Source organism: Lates calcarifer, linkage group LG10 (assembly GCF_001640805.2).
Source record: "Lates calcarifer isolate ASB-BC8 linkage group LG10, TLL_Latcal_v3, whole genome shotgun sequence".
Lineage (NCBI taxonomy): Eukaryota > Metazoa > Chordata > Actinopteri > Centropomidae > Lates > Lates calcarifer.
Genome location: NC_066842.1, coordinates 7,935,064 through 7,955,966, shown reverse-complemented (window position 1 = coordinate 7,955,966; position 20,903 = coordinate 7,935,064). Strand labels below are relative to the sequence as shown.

At 40.1% G+C, this 20,903-nt stretch overlaps 2 protein-coding genes across 8 annotated transcripts in view; one reads left to right on the top strand and one right to left on the bottom strand.

Moving 5' to 3' along the window:
* The window catches only part of tmem117 (transmembrane protein 117), a 45,158-nt gene extending 27,412 nt beyond the window's left edge, over window positions 1-17,746 (top strand). For 4 of the 6 annotated variants that reach the window (XM_018684597.2, XM_051073224.1, XM_018684596.2 and 1 more), the window contains 5 exons: window positions 1,846-1,945; window positions 4,788-4,885; window positions 6,791-6,950; window positions 9,728-9,857; window positions 10,841-14,132. In XM_018684597.2, the coding sequence (XP_018540113.1) occupies window positions 1,846-1,945; window positions 4,788-4,885; window positions 6,791-6,950; window positions 9,728-9,857; window positions 10,841-11,502 (1,150 nt within the window). In that variant the 3' untranslated portion in view covers window positions 11,503-14,132. Of the gene's footprint in view, window positions 1-1,845; window positions 1,946-4,787; window positions 4,886-6,790; window positions 6,951-7,224; window positions 8,211-9,727; window positions 9,858-10,840; window positions 14,133-16,668; window positions 16,742-16,851 lie in introns of those variants that run through there. The other 2 variants (XR_001961841.2, XM_051073225.1) reach the window with 2 other exon arrangements.
* Window positions 17,747-18,961: 1,215 nt separating this feature from the next.
* Window positions 18,962-20,903, bottom strand: part of nell2a (neural EGFL like 2a) — a 74,597-nt gene continuing 72,655 nt past the window's right edge. For both annotated transcript variants that reach the window (XM_051073222.1, XM_018684607.2), the window contains one exon: window positions 18,962-19,776. In XM_051073222.1, coding sequence (XP_050929179.1) covers window positions 19,735-19,776 — 42 coding nt within the window. In that variant the 3' untranslated portion in view covers window positions 18,962-19,734. The remainder of the gene's footprint in view (window positions 19,777-20,903) is intronic.

Sequence of the window (20,903 nt, the reverse complement as noted above, 5' to 3'; positions counted from 1 at the left end):
AACTCATCATAGGTACTCTGCATTACAAAAAAAAAAAAAGAGAGACAGGAAAAAACCTCTCTTCAGGAGCGCAGGGGTAACATTTGCTCAATTAAATATGTGAGAAGGGCAGGGGTTGGCAGCGGGGTAGTTTTTTTAGATTTAAAACCTAGCATGTGGTGCCAGACAGCATTTCCAGAAGTATCGATTAGAATTTCGCTGCGGGTAAATGACTCCCAATGGGATCTCCTTGGTAACTGGAGCAGTGCCAAGCCACTGAATGTCTAACTGACTTAATGCAGATATAAATCGCCATTCCAATCAAGGCCGTTTTATTTGCGGGCTTGAGTGGGGCAATACGTCACCTGCGGTCATGCACGTTTTCGTCAATAAAATCCTGTCAGATCTGTTAAATGCGTGCTGCATTGATATCATATGATTTATAATGTTTCCTTCCAGGAAAGAATATGTGTTTCACAATTGCAGTAAACAGGTAGTTGGAAACTGTTGGCATTTTGGGTCACTGGCTTGCCGCAATTAGCAGTAGTGTGTAAAAGTGATTGTTCTGTATCACCTGTGAGCATTTATTATGCTATTCAGGTCTGAGCATATAATGTGAAAAGGCATGAGCAATTAGCATTAATTAAAAATGAACACCTATAAAAGCTTCTACATTAACTAATAGCTTAAAAGGATTACCCCCAGCTGCTTTTCAACTGATTATTTAGACTTGTGTGACAACGGCTCATTTACAAAGTGAATATCACACCAAATGGAACTCATAATGCAATCAACTAAAAGATGAAATGAAAATGAAACATATATAGAGGAAATCAACTATGCATGAGCAAGGTTGTAAGCAAAATTTTCCAGAGTCCTCTGTGCAATAGAAAACATTTTTATTGGTGTTTGCTGGCGGGCAGAAAATGACCGGGTAAAACAAAGACGAATGAAGCCATTGACTTCAAATACGACCTCTTGAAAGCACAGCCAGAGCCCTATCCATCGCCATCTATTATATTCATGAGTGTGACCTGTGGGGGGTGAGAGGCGCCCACCTGCTCCACTCAGCCTCTAAGACACTGGCTGCCAGGAGATCAAACAGGCCTCCTCGCTCCCCTCTGTTCTCCTCCTCTCTCCCCGGCACAAGTCCCATATAGGCGGCGACTGACCCACTTTTCCTCCCTCCTTGTGCTATTACCTGGAGAAAATGGAGTGATGTGAGTGTGTTGGGTGGGTGGGTTTGTGGGAATGAACAAAAGCTTCTCATCTTCACTTACTGTACAGAGATGAAGGCGTAACTAGGACTCCAAAGAAAGCACATCATTTCTTATCAGATACTATTGCATGTGAGATTGTTTCTCTAATGGTGTGTCTCGGGCCTAGTCTATGTTTCGCTTCTGTGCTGCTGCAGTTGATGTTAAGTGAGATCACTCAGATCCACTGCATTAACACTGGGGATCTCACTGGGTTGGCAGTGTTGATTCGAAATCAACTAGACACAAGACAAATTTGCCAAACAAATGGATAATTTGCCAAACACTGCAGGACCAAATGAAAGAGGTGATACTGCATAAATTCCATTGCACTGGGTTAAATTGTTTACAATCCCTGGGGCTTTATTGAAGGTAGAGCCATCGCTCATTGTTTTCATAGGATTAGATTGATATTGATTTACTCTGACAGCAAGCATCATGATACTTAGCGGCAGTGACCATTTTCGCTTTCGCCCTCCACTGACTCTCCCTCTGTTGGGTCTTTTTGTTAGTCCTCTTGCCTCCTTCCTTTTCTGCCTGCCTTTACTGCCCTCATAACATACACTACATTTTTTATGTCCTTATCACTCTTGGTCTTCTTCCATTGCAGACCTCACATGGTGACAGAATACATGGGCATCAGGAATGAGAGTTTTATGAAGATTGCTGCAGTGGGGACGTGGATGGGAGACTTTGTCACTGCTTGGATGGTGAGATTCCAACTCTTATGTATCCTCAACATTAGAGAGGTTTGCATTTATGAAAGGAACAATTTATTTTTTTTATCTCTGAAGTCAAACATTCAAATTTTAATCCTGTATTATTAAAAACACTTAAGCATAAAATAATATTTTTAACCACGCTGGCAGCATGGTTTGGTAACTTAAAAATATTTATATTCCGGAAGATGAATCTAAGTGGTTTTAGTGATCCCCAACTTTTAATGTAATGCCAACAGGTCAAAATTAACACTCGATTTCATGACAAAAAATAGCTCTAAATATCCAGTGGCTGAAATGAATGCCCATCAAGATGGGCTAAACATTTGTATGATATACCAACATGCTAAACTATTTTTGATATTGATATAGAAACAAATTTATTTTTCAATACCTTACCACAAGAAACATAGCAATGTTGTTTTTTTTTTTTATTTCATAGACCTCAGCTGTGATTGAGTGCAGCTTATGCAGTGCATGCGTCAAACTGGATTTACTATAATTACTAGTGTCCAACTTGGAAACCGCATTAACTTAAACATCCAAATTATAGCCATAATAAACACAAATTTATCTATAAGATCCAATATGGTGTTTAGTTATATGGAAGTGCCTTAAAAAACGAACAGACATGGATGCCTCACATATTCCAAAGTCTGCTTTTCATTGTAATGAAACCAAAATGCGCAGAATTTAAGCATTACATGATCAGCTGCAGTCACACAGCCATCTTCAGTTGTCTGGTGAGATGATGTTTGCATATCATAAACATGTCATCTCAAGTGACGTGGAGGCGGCATCAGGCTGATGAAAGTAAAGCCAGTTCTGACAGCACAGAGCCAAGTCTGAGAGGCTAAATTGGAGATAACCATAAGATACACCCATTTGAATTAGTTAGTTTGCAGCAAACACATTTCTCTAACATCATTTGCTCAGGCCAAACGTCCAATTCTTTGCCAAGTGGTGGTAAAGACAAGAATAGCATTTATACACCCACAGTTTTCTTTTCTTGTGTGAAATAAGCCTTGCAGGACTGCAAGTGTGGCTACTATAAGCTGAGTTTTTAGATCACAAGTCTTAGTTTAAGAATTATATAAAAATCATATTTATGACCTCATAAAATCAAGGTACGCTGTGAAACCATTCTTCACGCACTCAACTAATTTCTAGGTCAGGTGTATCCCCTCAACCATTATAAGGCACACAGTTACAGCCCTCTAACCAATCCAGTTCAATCTGCTACCAAATCCTTAGAGAAACATGCAGCTGTGATCTAAGGAGGGTCAAAGGGAACAATGGATGCACAGGGACGGACGGAGTATATTGGAGGAGAAATCTACCTCTGTTCATTTGTCAACATAAAGAGAGGAGGAGAGCTCCAGTGGGAGTGGACTACCTGTGGTGGGAGGAGTGGGGCTCTGACACCGGCATGCACACAGCTGAGACAACTTGACAAGCCCCTCACCGGTCACATTAGTATTCTACAGTACATACTGCAGAGAAAGAGAGAGGGAGGAAGGAGAGACAGGAGGAGTAAGAAACAGAGGTGAAGGGGAAAGGGAAATGTAAAAGTCTGATCGAAAGGGAGACGGGGGAAGCAGCGAGTGAGAAGGTGAATCGGGGAGACGGTGACGTCTGTGTGTGTTTGGGAGAGAAAGTTAGGCCATGGCAAACTGCTGATTCCAGAAATTACTCACAAGGTTTTTTACATTCGATTAATTCAACAAGGCACTTTGAAGATGACCTCTGTGTCTCCTACGCACAGCAGATTTACGGTGTGTCTTCACCAGATGAGCGGACAGGAAATGTCTGTTTTTGTAATGCTGCAATGCCAGAAACATCTCATAGATTGCCTGATTCAGATTCTTTTTCCAATACAAACTATATCTGCAGTGAGGCGCTTTATTGACAAATTGACCTTGCCTCTGCAGCTGCTTTACCCAAAGAATATAGTAGGAATTTTTAGTCTCGTGCAAAAAAGAAAATATGTTCTCTGACACAACCGTATATACAAACATCTACTTTAAATGACAAGTTGACAATGTGAAAAGATAATCGTTAACTGCTATAGCAAGTGGAAAGACAGGCACAACCACAACATTAATGAAACACTTATTGATGGTAATTATTGATGGTAATCACAGTCTCATTAGTATATAATCACAGACTAAGTGTTTTTCAATAGAGGTTATTCAATATTTGAATTTAAATAGCTACATTGTGTTTATAACTGCATCATTTAGCATTATTTATTATTTAGTAATTTGTTAGCATATATGTATTTACAAATGTGTGTAATTAAAATGTATTGGTTAACCAGAAGGTGGATAATCAATACCTGTTGGTGAAAACTGTCAACTTAACACTGTATCTAAAAACTGTTAATGATTTGTTGTTTCACTTGCACTGACTACAGTGTATGTGACACTGCCAAACGTATGTGGACACCCAAATTTACACCCATATGCGATTATTGAACATCTCATTCTAAAACCTTTAGGGCATTAATTTCCTTTTATGGCAAGTTCCCTTCTTCTAGGAAGGCTTTGCACAAGATTTCAATTACTAGAGCATTTGTTAGGTCAGACACTGATGCTGGGAGGTGAGACCTGGCTCACGGTCAGCAATCCTGTTCATCCTAAAGGTGTTGGATAGGTTTCCTAGGTTGCCTTTGAACAGAGCCAGAGTAGCTGTTTTTCTTGTTGCTAAGCTAAGACAAACTGTCTTAGCTAGGAAGGCTTTGTCTAAGCTAAGACAAACTGTCTTAGCTTAGTTAATCTCTTCTATATTCAGCTGCCACAATTAATAGTTACATGCACTTTAATTTCTTCAGGTGACAGATATGATGCTCCAGGATCAGCACTATCCAGACTGGGGCAAAGCAGCCAGGAGATTTTGGAAACAAGGCAACAACAGGATTGTACTCTTCTGGTATGTCGTCTACTTATAATGAGATGAAATGTCTATGTGTCTACATGTACATGATAAGATCTTTACTCCCTGCCAGTTCAGTAAATGAATGATATATTCCTACGAAGCTCTGTAGATATGTGTGTGTGTGCATGCATATGTGTGTGTGTTACATGGGCTCTCCAGTTCGTTGCAGGGTTACACGCAGTCAATAGCCATGTTAATCTTCCCTCACTCAGTGTCAGCACCTTTAATTAGAAGAACAGGGTGAAAATCAATGGACACAGCAAGGTCACGGGGCAAACCGCAGCCCTGCCTTTTACTTTGCGTACCACAAGCTGTGACCCTTAAATAACTGCGAAACAAATGCTGCAAACCATGTCTGATATGCCCATTACTAGAAAGCCAAGTAGAATTGTTCCCTGTTTAGATGATTTACACCACCAGCATGCAGTCCCAGCGGTGTTTCATTCACTGAAGCCGCTCAGTGCTGTCAGTCAAATACAACATGCGAACGCCTTCTCCAGTGGTTCATTCTAGGGTCACAGGGAGAAGTAAAGGACACGTGAAGAAGACGGATATGGTTGAAAGAGTCCGACATCTGTTTGATATGTACACAGAGAGCTCAAGACATAGACATCTCAAACTTCAAAGACAGTTTGGCCGCGGTGTTTAACATTTCCTTTCCCAGAATTGATTCACCTGCGATTAGAATGCAGGCGGATGAATTGTTCTGTGACTTTTTCTGCAGCCCTTCATTTTATTGATGGATGCCCCGACTCACACTGTCACAATCAATGCTGGATTTGACGAGCTATCATTTGATATTCAGTGCTTGAAATATGATTGATAAATGTGTTGCTGGATATATTTTGTCAATACACACTGAAGGGTCGTTGCAATTAGTAAAGGACAGCACCAGAAGTGCTGAGCAAAAGAATTCAACTGTGGAATAATAAAAACCCACAAAATTTTTCTCCCTAACAGTCGAAATGGGATAAGAGCTGTCATGCACTATCTGCAATGCAGCCAGCCGATGTGTGGTGTGAGAATGCACACAACACCACAGTAATCACTGAGTGACATTGAGACAAAACACACAGTGGAGAATAATACTAGCCTTTGTCACTGCGCCTCTCTTAAGATGGCTGAGAAATTTTCCAGTAAACAGTGAATGCAGAATTACTGCAATGTGACACCAACGAAACGTGAAAGAATGCAGAAATGAAAAGACGCAGCAATCACTCAGTGCAGGTAAATGAAATATTTTGGCTCATGTTAAATATGTAAATACATGGAAATATGTGTGCAGTAGCGATTTCGAATTACATTGTTTTTGCATCCACAAACAGACACAGTGTTCCTCTGTGCACATTCATCTTCCTGGAAGCTTTATCTATAGCCATTTTTCAAATCCAGTTAAAATTGTTGTTCAATACATTATTGAGTCAATGAAAAAGAGAAACTGAATGGTGCTTGATTTATCTTTTCTTGTAATTGACATTGGTGGGTTGTTTGTCTTCCAAGATATACAATATTAAGTGTGCACCTCCTCTAGATGTTTTGAAATTGCAAATATGTTTTTTCAAGGTCTTATACTTTTTAATGCACATCATTCATAGATTTTTTTCCCCTTTCCTTCTCTTCTCCTTCCATTTCTTGTCTTTGATTCCCTCTCTCTTTCCTCTCTACTCCTCCCTTTTCCTATTTTCTCCTCTCCTTTTTTCTTTCCTTCTGTCCTTAATCTTTCTTTTCTCTTCTTTCCTCTCTGCTCCTCTCCTTCCTTTTCTATCCTTCCTTTTTGTCTTCTCCTCTCTTCACGTCATCTCTCTCCAACCTCTCCTTACTTTCCTTCCTTCCTTGTCTTGCTTCTTTATCCTCTAATCTCCTCTCCTCTCCTCTCCTCTCCTCTCTTCACTCTTGCAGGACCGTGCTCATCTCTCTTACGTCAGTGGTGGTTCTGGTCATCAGTACCGATTGGATCAGCTGGGACAACCTAAACCGTGGCTTCCTGCCCAGCGATGAGGTCTCCAGAGCCTTCCTGGCCTCCTTCATCTTGGTCTTCGACCTTCTCATTGTCATGCAGGTATACCGCTCCCCTGTGGCCAATTAAAAAAAAAAAAAGGGGGGGGGGGGGGCTGGGACGTCTCTTGGCTTATTCCCCTACCCATCTTGCCAGTTCCCTATCCACCCTCCCCCCACTATTCATCAATGGGACACTGCGGCACAGAGCAGCGAGAGGGGTGTTTGATCACTCTCAGCTGGCATGGACACAGACACATGCACACACACACACATTCACCAGCACATATAGAGATAGACAAACTGTTGTTTACTCCTTTATATCTCCTCTCTTTCAGCCCCTCCATCCCTCTTTCCCAGACCTCCGCCATGAACTCACTCTTTCCGCCCCTACTCCCCCGTAAGCCTAGTTTATTTTCTTTAATGATGACTCACAAGATTGGAGTTTTTCTCACTTTCTCCCCCCTTCTTTTTTCCCACCCAGTATCCTCCCTCCCACAGGAGAGTGTACATCAATAAAGCCTGTGTCAGTGGCTCATGAATATGTAAATGTGTTTGTCTGGGCAAAAAAACACATAACTGTGTATTGAGGAGATAAACAGTGGGAAAAGGCTATTTTTTTCTCTCTCCCTCTCTCCCTCTCTCCCTATCTCTCTCTCATGCCCGTTAGCCAGGAGCCAGAACTGAAGGCCAATCATGTATGTGGTTTGACTGCAAGCCTAATTCAACATGGCTGGGCTCCTCCAAATGCTTAATGAACATATTTCACAAGGCCTTGTTGGTGGGTATTAGAGGACACGTTGCAAGACTAATATTTGGTATCCCCTAAATATACGTTTCTCCTCTGTTGATTATGCTAATTACTAAGAGCCTGCAATTGCAAGGGAGAATATCTTCTAGTGTTACAAATACACCACTCCACAGAGACCTAGCAAAAATGCTATTGTAATTCCCATGGTAATATGTATTAGAACAACTGTTGCACAAGTGATTTCTAGACTTATTTATTGAAACAGTTCATTATTTTAAGGAGGGCTTCTGGCTGCTCTTGGCAGTAATTACTTTACACTGTGGTGTTTTTCTCATTCATTTACCCAATTACTGTGATTATACAGATATATAGAAACCGCTAAGCCTACAGTTTGCAAACCTTTCCTCACCAGAGATGCTGGTGTCTTGCTGAGACTGGCCTTTTCAGCTTCCCGACCGGATCACCTCCCGTTTCCAGCCTCAGACCTGATGTAACTTGAAGCCCTTATTTTGACATCTCCGTTTGACTCCCCGGGCCACTCTGGACCTGCGACGCTCTCTCCCTTTAACTCGGCGGTATATCATTCCCCACTCGCATGGATTTGTTTACGATGGGCCCTTCTCATTTTCTGCACAGTGTACAGCAAGCACATTTACTACAGTTATTTATGACTTGAGTTAGCTTGTGCCGTTACAGGGCCCATCCACTGGCGGCCATCACTGCGTTCCACCAGTCAATAAAAAATTCCTCCCGACAGCTTCATTCACCTCCATCTTGGAGCACAGGGTGCCATAGTTAATCCCTTACCTCCATGAGAAAAGATGGGTGTTGTTGTTCTCAAACTAATTAGTGCCCCAATTAATGACCTGTCTGGATTTGCTTCCAAGCTGGGTTTTACTTTTTTGTACTATTTCTCTACATTTTCCCAACTGAATGTCAGATTCTTGTGTCCTTTGTGTATATGCATATACACATTTTCATATGTAGATGATTCGCTGATACTCTGCCAGTTTACCCTTCCTATATATGTTACATTGTTGTTGGAGGGAGGTCCATGGCTTAAATGCCATGCCTGTTAGTGCTATAGCAACAGATACTGCAGCTATGTTAATTAATATCCAGGGGGCCATCACCAAGCTGTTATGCTGTTCAAAGATATTGGCATGGGAGACTCTGGATCACATGAGGATATAGGGAATGCAGACATGTGGTAATTTCATGCAGCAAGACGCTCTGTGCAAATAACGGGAACCGAGAGGAAATGTGGCTAATGTCAAAAAAACTGTAATTGTGTGTGTGCCTTTTTTCATGAAAGAATCATCTCCAGCATCAGATGCTACAAAGTTAGCCCATAACATTTTTATATCAATTACAAATCAAAAAATGATTTTGAACCTGAAACTGGAGATCTTTTTTTCCTCTATCCAGAGCAACATTCAATTTTTTTCCAGATACATTCAATGATTCAACTTAAAAATACATTTTCATAAAGCTAGGTTTTCTTAGCCCATTAAGATGTGCCAATACGTGGTTTACACAGGACAGGTATTTTGGGAAACTTGCTCTTTAAAAATTTCCTGCAACCTGTAAAAAATTCATTTTTTTCATTTATGAATCATGTCTGTTTTTGCATGTTTAAAGAATAGTGAATGCTTTTAGCTGAAAATCACTTGCCACCAAATATAACCACACACTAGCAAAAAGAGCTAAGTGACACCACAGGGCACGGGCAGCTTCTAAATGTCAGTTTGGGGTGCCTGTTGATGTGTTTTGACGTGTTAAAATCCCAGTGCACATTAGCACACTCCACAAGCCTGTAAACACACAGTGTAGTCTAGAGTCTACAGCGGCTGGCACCATGTTTGACCTCTAGTCGGTGTATGAAGAGACTCCACAGAGACTTTGTATCAGCTAATATGAGAGAGTTCAGTGAAGTGTTCGACATCCAATAAAGCATAATACATGGCTGACATTGGTCATGTCAGCATGTTTATTTAAATGTGTTCCGTTTTCTTCAGCTGAGGCTATAGTATCACAGCTACAAGCTAAATTTATGTGACCGTGTGTGTGTGTGTGTGTGTTTTTTCCAGGATTGGGAGTTCCCTCACTTCATGGGTGACCTGGATATGAATCTACCAGGAATGTCAACAACGCACGTGAAGGTCAAGCTTCCTGTCTGCAAGCGTATCTTTAAAGAGGAGTACCACATTCATATCACAGGTACAGCTGCTGCATACAAAGAACAGGGTCATCTCATTGTTTCACAAGGAGTACATCTAGGTTTCCCAAACAGTTCTAAACACCCATATTCAGAAACTGATTAAGTAGCAGAAATCAAAGTGTCCACGAGGGAGACGTAACTTTGGCCTATTTCTGCATTGAATTGTGAATACTGAACATGCTGTGGCTGCTCCAGTTTTCCAGTTTCCTCTGTTGGGAAACAGTCTGATGGTGAAACCACAGCAACCATTTATAATACATGTGCAGCTGATGTGGCACACAGGTGCTTCCCTGTCGCGCGAGACGCGCCTCTCATCATCTTTCACATCTCTGCCTCTTGATGTTCTCGGTGAGCCAGTATATTTCCCATTTAAAACCATCCTCCCGGTTTCTCCATTTTGTTCTGCCACGTGCACACGGCAACTCACAACCATCAAGAGAAGGCAGAACCAATGTTCCTGTGCTAAATGTTAAGCTGTTCAAACGCTCAGTGATTCGCGAAAGGTTGTTAACCCTAATGCATTGCATATCCATTAAGCATTATGGAAATGACTCCGGTGCGACGTGATTGGTTTAACTAAAAGCTTATTAACAACATATCTCGGGGAGAGGAAGGGAGCGGTGTCACGTATACCCAGGGAGACATCTGCCTGCTATCAGTCAACCTGGGGAGATGGCTGTCTCATGGTAATGTAGTGATCTCGTTAGAAGATACTGTAGAGGAAGTAGCACCTGCAAATGGATCTATCTGTCTCCATGCATGAGCTATATGCAAAGAAAGAGGGACCACTGATAAATGAATGTGACAGCATATCTGTCTGTCTGACTCTGCCCTCTAAATCTTGTTTGGAGTGTGCTTGCATTGTACATCAATCTGCCTGCCTGTTAAATTATCTGTACAGTGCATGCATGTTTATTCCTTGCTTGTTTGTCAAAAGATAGCCCAGTTTGTAATCTAATGCACGCCACATGTCTCGTTACAGGTAAGTGGTTCAACTACGGAATCATCTTCCTCGTGCTCATTTTGGACCTTAACATGTGGAAGAACCAGATCTTCTACAAGCCCTATGAATATGGTCAGTACGTAGGGCCAGGTGAAAAGATCTACACAGTGGAGGAACCAGAAACACTCAGGAACTTCAACCACAGTACGCTCACCTACGAGTGGCGCTCCACCAACATCAACCCCGGCACCAACCAGAGCTACGTGGAGCGAGATATGTTCCTACACAGCCGCTACATCGGAGCCAGCCTGGACGTCAAGTGCCTGGCCTTCATCCCAAGTCTGGCAGCGTTCGTCCTCTTCGGGTTCTTCATCTGGCTGTTTGGGCGATTTCAGGACAGCGAGACCTTCACTGAAAATCAAGACAAGACGTACGAGAGGATAAAGAGGAAGTCGCCATCGGAGTACAGCAAGGACATGGGCGTGACGCCAGAAGAAATGCACGTGACCATGAGCGATAGTTTAAAACGGTCAGGAACGCCCATGCTTCTCTCAGTGGACGGGCCACATTTTGGTGCAACGCCCTCCACAAACTCAACTATTTCCATGGAAACCCAAGAGACGCATCCGAGCATTGTGATAGACAACATAGTGCAGGAGGAACCAGCAGTCTCTTTCGATGTCCACAAACTCTCTCCGTGACCTTATGGACTTCTGAGACTTTAGAACTACAGACAGATTGAAAAGGAGAGCCCTGGAATGATGGTGTAGTTCATCAAGATGTTGAATTGTTGCTTTTCTTCGGATAAGACCAAGATGCAACAGAAAGATGTTCAACACATCTTGTCATGAGACTCTAAAGAAGGACAAAGTGATATTCACCAAACTAATGCAGTGGCTGTTGCAATTGTATTAATATATTTTTCTAAACCAACCTTTTTACAAGCCCCAAAAACAGCACCAATTCCAATAACTAACACATCTTTTAAAAAAGAATGCAAACACTTAATTGACATGGTGCTCGCTCCAATTTTGCATTTTCATAATTCAATTTTGTCACAGTAAACTATTTTGGTGCCTATATCAGAGGAGCATTTCTACAGTCGTGACTGTATCACACCAGTGTTACAGCTACAGTAGTGCCTTGATATTTCATATGTTGAGATACAGACAGAAACATATTCTGACAGTCTATACTACTATAGGCAACAAGATGGAAGATGTCCTGGTTATAGTCTGCTATGTTAATGTTTTATATATGCTTTCATATCATACTGTATGGACAATTATTACCTCATTTGATCGTCAGACTTAATCATTTTAATTTATTTTTGTGACGTCTTCTCTCACTCAATTTTAAATGTGTCATCCTTGTTGAAATGATATGATTATGAACATCAATATATGTTGATGACCTATTCATATCCCCTCAGCTGATATTAGTTGCAGAGATAATAAATGCAATCAGCAGAGATCAAATAGCAAACCAACGAGCCACCTCATGATTGCTTATGCGGCTGCTGCACCTAGACTGAATACCAACAGAGTCAGAAAGGTGGTTTTGCCCTTGGCATAAACATGCCATTGAAGTGCAGGGGAGGCTTCTGCTCCAAAGCTCAGGGCTTCTTTATGTCTAGATAAACCTTGAAAGTTTTAGAAGCACTTTTGCAGTCATGGTAAATGCATGAAAAATATTTATTTGAAACATTCTCCTACTGTAAAAAAATAAATAAATAAAAAAATCATTGGTTTCAAACACAACTGCAACCTGCAACATTTATCTTTACACTGGCTTTGAAAGTGTTTACTTCCTCTGGTATGCAGTTTCTTTAAAATATACATATTTTGGTCCAGAAAAATGTATCATTGAAATTATTATTACATTACTAACTTCTTTCATGTAAGTTTATCATGTATAAAGGAGTACTATTAGTGACCAAAGATGCAAAATAATACAGTATTTTCAACAAACTATGCTGCATAACAAAATATGCTAATTTAAAAGGGGTATACATATTCATGACAGTCAGAGTAGAATGATATTATGTGCTCTTGCATCACTCTGTGTTGTAATACACAGTAATGTACTATAATATCCTGGAAAATTATTTCCCTAAAAAGAGGAAACTACTAAAAATAACTGCATCCTTAGCTCCCTAACAACCCAATGCTGACAAAATCTTGTTCAGCATTTTCCACTTTCAGTGTAACCTGCTTTGTTGCTTACATTCTCCCACAAAAGATACAGTAGTGCTCCTCCACACAGGAATTTGGAGCCTGGAGTGTGCCACCAGAACAGTACTACAGACTTGTGCAGCACTTAATTTTAATTTTTAAAGAAATATTTTAAATCATTAAATTTAATTACATTCACACATTTATATACTCAATAATGAAGCTTAATTTAATTTAATTTTTCTGTTAATGATTCAATGTTCTTATTCTGTCTTTGAAAGATAAATTAGCTAAAAATGGAATTGCAACATTAATTGAGAAGAGGCTTTTAAATGTGATTTTTTGATATTGGAGTTGCTTATGTGTTGGCCAGTCATTTCCCATCTAACAATTAATTTGTTTGCTGCTCCACTATTTACGGTTTTCATTTAATGAACAATTTATTTTAATGTGTCTTCACATTTAGACACATCTCATCCCTGCATACACATGACATTGAGACACAAAAGGGAAACTGTAAATGTGTAAATATTGCTCTTTTTAGTTTATAAATCCACCATTAAAATTTAGCTTTTGTAATGTATTAATTTATTAATTGATCATTGTTAAACACTGTTACTCTATAATTATTCTGGCGGCACACTCCACACTCCATACGCTGATGCTTTGTGCGTGCGTGTATTTGGCTGTTTATGTACAATGTTGGGGGCAGAGGCATCCATCTGTGTATGTAAAGGATGTTTTATACTTAACTGTGCATGTTGTGTGTGTGTGTGTGTGTCTGTGTGCATGTGTGCACTGGAGGCTTGTGAAGTGTTTACTACACTTGTTTTAGACAAAGGCCATTCTGTGAAGAGGTCAGTTTATTTAGCATAATTGGTTTCCAGCTCTCAGTTCTGTAATTATCCTTTTATACATTACAGCTCTATGAAGACATTAGATATTAGTGTTTCACCAAAGGGCAGAACCTCTTTGGACTTGAAGGGCGTTCAGTATGTTTGTAATGTACTGTGTTTAGTTTAAAAGTGAGGCGTTTCCCCTTTGTCGCTCATGCTATTTTCATTGTGTTGCGAAATTGACACCTCCTTCAGTTCCTGTGTATTGTACTGAACATCTGTTAAACTTTGTCTTACCAATAAATTAATACATTTGTTATATACTCTGACTGGTTACTGATCTTGTTACGTAATTTGCAGCAAGAAAAGTTCCATTTTACGATTTTCCATATGCTTGGGAAATAGTTGCCAGGCAACAGCTAAGGTCAGGCTTTTTGCAGCTGCTGACCCAATTAATATGGGCGACATGAGAAATAATGATACTATCTTCACAAGGACACTTGAATATGTAGCCCTGCATACACATGACACCCAGCTCAGATTAGTATGAGTCCTGCTTGGGGCCTATCCACTGTTTGATTTATGCCAGTGGGAAACAATTTACATTTTTTATGTGTTTTGTTTTGTTGTTGGGTTAGTTTCCAGAACATGTGTATGTGTAAATGAGTTAGCCTATAGATTGGATCGAACAGGTCTGAGGAACAAAAACTGGATACAGACAGAATTGGTTTAAGGCAGTCTGGGGATGTTACTCCACCAAGAGGACACAAGATAAATCTGAGGGGCTGCAAGGTTATCAATGGGATAGGAAAAAAAGAAAAATCAGCTTTGCTACAGAAAATTATGGCTTTTTCAAATTTTTCTCAGTTTTTAGCCATAGCAGCAGTAGTAGTAGTGGTAAGAGGTAGGACGACCACGTCCATATAAATCAGCTGACAAAGATATATCCATGTCTCACAATTAGTTGAATTAAATGATCTGAAATTAGAAGAGGAAATTACTTTCTGGTAAAACTCCTCAGACCTCATTGCCAAATGCACTAGTAGATATTGGTTTGTCTTCAGAGGCTGAAACCCAAAAGATCAGGGGGGAATACATTGAGGAGAGAGTTATGAAAGATTTTTGATGGAGCAGCAGTTAAATTGACTAATTTGTGGCCATGATACCACAGGTCTAATCTCTACACTAGTCCATCATCAGTGCCCATGTATCCTGTGAAGTGTAATTGCATTCACAAAACTGAACCCTGCCTTTCTACTCGCTGTAAATTATCTTCAATAAGAGCATCAGCCAGGTGCTTTTAATGGTAAATATGAAAAAAAAAAACATGCTGTGTGAAAACCAAATAGCAGTTTGAACACCTGAGGTCTTACTGTTGCTTGTTGTTTGTCTGGGATCTCATTGACAGAGAGTATTAGCTGTTTGACTGAGGCCTCTCCTAAGTCTGCCATTGAGCTGAGAAATGAGATATTGATTTTTGGAGGACCATGCAGTAATTGAGAGAACACATCAAAACTGGAGTTTCAAAAATGTTTGTAGGGTGCTGGAGTCTGATGCCCATGTTGTGTTACCAGTGTATTGACTACTTCCTCAGCGCAGTGGATGCATTCACAATCGATTTAACTCTGCTTTTAATCAAATTTTTAAGATGCTTCTTTTTTCATGTCTTTGGGATCAAACTTTCTGGAGGCATTTTTGACACATTATTTACTATTTGTTCAGGAAAGACACAAGAACTGGATTTTTAAAAAATAAATAAATTAGCTGCTAGTGTTGTATCTACAGCTAAATATAAACCAGAAAAATCCCCCAGAGGAGGAAAGCCATAGCCACAGATCAACTGGAATCTCCTCTACTGTCTTTGAGCTATCCTTCAATTAGATCAGTGTATCATGTCCTGACATGGCCCATCACTCTGTGCTGACAGCTCTGTGACTCTGGGAGACCATGTGAAATTTATCAGTGCAGTCAGTCCCAGCCAGCTACTTGGTTTCCCCCCCTCGGTCCCTTCGCCGAGCCCGAGATGGTTTCTGTCCCCAGTGGCCACAAGGGAAACAGAATTCATCACTAATTCCCTCTTCAGATTTCTGATACCTTACAGAGGAACATGTGGGTCGGATAAATCTCTCAACACGTCCAACAACTCACTCGGAGGACTGAATTCCCAGACATGGGTTTGTGATAATGATGTCTGCTTCACTATTCCTCTGTGGGGGAAGGTCGTCCGTTTTTATTTTAATTATTTTGAGTCAAATCAAGTGAAGAATGTAACGGTGAAAATTTGGACTAACCGTTGCACTGCTGGAGTGATTTGCAGCAGCAAGGACTTGAACAGCCAGTGACACATGTGAGGAGGATAATCCACTGTTGATAAATCCAGCTACTTTTAGTGATTTAACCCTGCATTTCTTTCATTCTAGAGTTTCAGTGCAGCAGAATGAATCAGTTCCTGATGAATGATGGCTATCCTGATTATTTAAGTTTCAGCTGCTGCTACAGTTAAATCTGGGACACAGAGCTATAGACTTAAGAGAATTTGCATTTGTCTGGGTCTTTGTTTTCACACAGACAGGTACAACAAAGTCACTTCTCTTCTTGTTCTGGCTGAGGCGCAATATGTTTGTACATTGTGCGTCAATCTAGCACATGTTGCTGGAAACTGACAAATACAAGAAAATAGAGCTTACACCATAGTGATAAAATGTAAATATTCTATGTTAATGCTTTTAACTGCATACATCCATATATGTTTCCCATATTTACTGCAAAGATGGTAAATGCCAAGTCAAAACTTATGAATTCTTTTAAGAAATGGCATGCTCCTGCTCTCTCTTTAACAAATAATATCTCTCCACAGAGATCCTTTTAACGATGGAGTGACTTTTGCAGACCAATTAGAGGCCTTTGAAGAATAGAAGATCACTGAAAATGTAATGAAAAACTGTCACACAGTACAAAATATCACTTGCTAATGCATTTTATCAATTTAAACTCTCCACTAAAGTAAAACTGACTTTTCTCTGTTGCCTTGCTTCGCCAGCCACAATCACAATGATATGTGTGGTCATTAACAGTGGATATAGGACAGGCAGTGAAGTGGACTCCCCGTGGGTCCAAGCATCTGTTGCAGAAGGTTCAGCACTGCCATGGAAAATTGGACATTTAGGAGCCAGCTGGAGGACCAGTCTGCCCTGCTGTGCCACTGCTACTCAGGTGCCCACTGGCTTCATGCCACCACCAGCTAGAAGCCACTGGACCAAAGCAGGCCAGATGGTGCCCTTGCCAACCTACGAGCAGCCGCTGCGAACTGCCCACTGTCCACTGCCCATGTCCCCTGTCCTATCATTCAACTCAGGGATGAGTTTGGAGTCATGATAACCTGAGGTAAAAAGTTTTTTGGGGGGAGAGAGGTGCAGAAAAAGCTCCAGTGAGCGGAGGGCTCATTGGAATATAAATGGGCCCTTAATACGCCACGTGTTTGTTAATGTAAGCAGCTGCAAGGTAGAGTCAGGGAATCAGTTGGTAGCAGATAGACCGCTCCACAGGGAAATAAAGCCATCTCCAGGCTGAACTCATTTGTCTGTGGTTCTGAACTGATAGATAATTATATTAGGAGCTTTAAGTGCTCTTCTGCGATACAAGTATTACTACCATCTCCAGAGGCGCAGGACAAAGTAGGGAGGAGAGGAATCTGTGTGCTACAACTGGGAGAGTCATCGCTCTGCATCCAAATATGTGGATTTTGAAGAGTATTCAACACAAGGGGCCACATTTGAAATCCAAATCATGGTACAACACTACAAGTATTGGATCAAAGATTTTACTGACTTTATATTACCCAAGTTAGTGTTGATAGTGATAGTGGGAGGCAAAATCTCTAAGCTCAGCACATTCTACCAAAAGCTGATAATAAAATTGTATTAAAAAAAAAAAAAGTGTTATGTACACAGTAATGTAAGTAAGTAAAGTGAAAGTGTGTTTTTTTAATTCATTTGCGCCAAGGATCCAACAGTGGTAGAAGAGAGATTCAGATCTGTTAAATAAAGGTAGCAATACCACAGAAAGTTCTGCACTTAAAATGTCACTTAAGTAAAAATACATTGAAAATATCAGCAAAATATACTTAAAGCATACAATGCAGCAAATTACCTCTAAATTGTAGCTACTTTATACAATTTTGTATTAAGTAGCTTGAAATGGAATATTATAGTGAAGTACAAGTACCTCAGATTTGGACTTACATGCGGTAATTGAGTAAATCTCCTGTTGTGGAGATTTAGCTGACTCAGTTTGCTCAGTTGTCATTGAGTTGTAATGTGTGTTAAAATGTCAGGTTTTTGTACCCGTGTGTGTGTGTGCACGCACGCACGCACGCGCGTGTATGTGGTTTTTGTATAGCCTTTGCAGCACGGGTCCATTCACAGTGCTGAGATCACTTTCTTGTTCACATCAGCTTTAAAGCTGAGTTTGAAAATTAATTCTCGACCCTGGCAACAGCAGTTGACAAAATATTCTCACCTTAAGGTCCATTTAATAGCTGTTCTGGAGCCTCATGAGCAGATGGGAGTTACCTTGGTTGTTACGTGAGTTGCTTTTCAATTTTATGACAACTAGGCAAAATGCATCTGCAGATGAAGATCATGTGATATGACTGAGAGCTCCAGAACATCTACTCTAGTAAATGGACCTTGAGTTAAGATTATTTTATCAAATGCTGTTAGATGTCTCATCAGTGATGACTATATCACTCAGATAAAACATATACATGCACCCTTTATAAAGAGTTTATTAAAGGTTAATGAATAATTCACCAATGCTTTATAAATCAATTATAAGACATTAATAAGAGCCATTTGACTAATTGGACTAAGTGATAATTTGTTTCTGGAAAAGTGCTGAAAATTTCATTTATTAACAACTTATTGGGCATTTATTAATTGATTATTAACACTATAGCATCATTATTACCTAACAGAAAGACTAAACACTGACCAGGATTTTTTTTTTAACAACTAATTAACTCTTCATGAAGGGTAAGTGGCACCATGAGCCTTTACAAATATCCATACGTGGCTAATTAACTTAGTGTTTAGTCTTTAAATAAGATGAATAGAAATAAATTAGAATCATGCATAAGCCAAAGACAAGAATTAAATGTAAATGGAAATACTTTATTTCACTATTACACAATAACAAGCTCGGAAAGGAAAATTACAAAAAAGAGAAATGGAACGAAATGCTACAAAGCACCACATAATATAGACGACTCATAAATGTGGCAACGAAACCTTATGCTAACTGCCTGTACTCTATCTAAGGTATCATCATCATCATCATCGAGATCAATTTAGAAATCAGCAAAAATGTTTGGACATCAAGCACAGTCATGCCAGTAATAGTAATATCTTACAGATTCATGTAGCAATGATTCAGAGTGGGGAATGGTGATCCTTAAAGGTTCACTCTAAGTAGTGAGACAGAAAAAAGAGAGTGGGTTTGAGGAAACTGTAGTCCATCATCTGTTTGGTATGATATAGGTTTGCATTTGGTATAAAGAGGAGTTGAGGAGGCAGACATGGGTCACAAAGTATTTGCAAAACACTTTTAATACTTTTAATGAGGTACCAGATGGGTGGAGTTCACCGTGTAGAATATAATATCAGAGCTAGAAATCAGCAGAAAGTACCTGAAGGTTAATTTTGTACAATTATCTGTATCTGACAATGTGACATTATATGAATTATCCTGATTAGTAACCCCCATCCATCTGGTTTAGCAGGCTAAATCAAATCCTAACAATGCAAACACTATTTGACCCATGCCTGTGAGGAGAACAGTGAAGTGACATAGGGGTGGTGTTACTTTTTTTTTTTTTTTTTTTACAATGGAGAACACTGTACAGGTGCCTTCAGATCTGCCAGGACTAAAGGCACATGGGATCCACTGAGCAACAGATGTGTCCGTTCTGGAAAGGAGAGTAAAGAGAAGACAAAGAAACATGTGAGTGAATTATTGTCACACTTCAACCTTGGGCAAACCCTTTTTGAATCTCAGCAGATAATATTTTAAGGTGGCGGTGGAGCTGCAGCATTCCTGCAGAATTCCTCTGGGCATCATTTCGGCACCAACTGATCCATTGATATTCTACTGAGAATACAAATGTGAATGGTCACAGCGTCAAGCCACTTTAAACTTAGGGGACTGATAAACTCCCTAGATTCCCAAAGGTTTGCAGGGACAGCACTGTATGTGCTAAATCACCAAAATGACCAAATCAGAGTGCTATAAAACAGACTGTACTGAATTAAGCACTGTTCAAAAACAGTAAGTTTGTGAATTGAATTCAGTGTAAATCTTTGTAAGACTATGAATATTTATCAGTTTGTCCATTAGGAATGGCTGCTATCTCTTGTCTAAGATGTGGACATTGTTGCCAAGCAAGTAGGGGAGAATATTTTATTGTTATTTTTGCAGGTACTACCTGTGCAAACATGTCTGCTTGTTTAACAGTGCAGAAGAGAACAGACTGTGATTCCCTGCTGTAGCTGAACCACAGGCCAGGAGATGAGAGGCTAACAGATGTTTTCTCAGAGTAGGTTTCTCTTGGTCTGAGGTTTTGGTTCATTTTTATTTAAAGGAATAATTCAACATTCTGGGAAATATGCTCATTGCTTTCTGGGTGAGAATGAGATGAGAAGATCGATGCCACCTTCATTCCTAAAATATGGATTTATGAGGATTTGACTTTCGATCCTTATGAGATGTAGTGAATTTTAAAGTCCAACACCAAATGCAAACACTCAAAGTCTTGAAGAAATAGCAGTCAGATGTCTGGCTGTTGGAGGCCTGCTTGGTAGTTCTGAGGATCTGGGCTCAATTCTTACTAGGCTCAATGAATTTTGATGTCTGACACCCAAAGCAAAGATTGAAAAGCATTTCAAGAGAAGCTCCCAATGTGAAGGGAATTTCATTCGTTGCTGTAAGGTCATGGCCAGTGCGTAGTTTGGTTCAAATTCTGTCCGTTTTCAGTATCTGAAGGAAATGTGTATCTTCTTACACTTCAATTTTTGGATTGATACAATGAGAGATGTG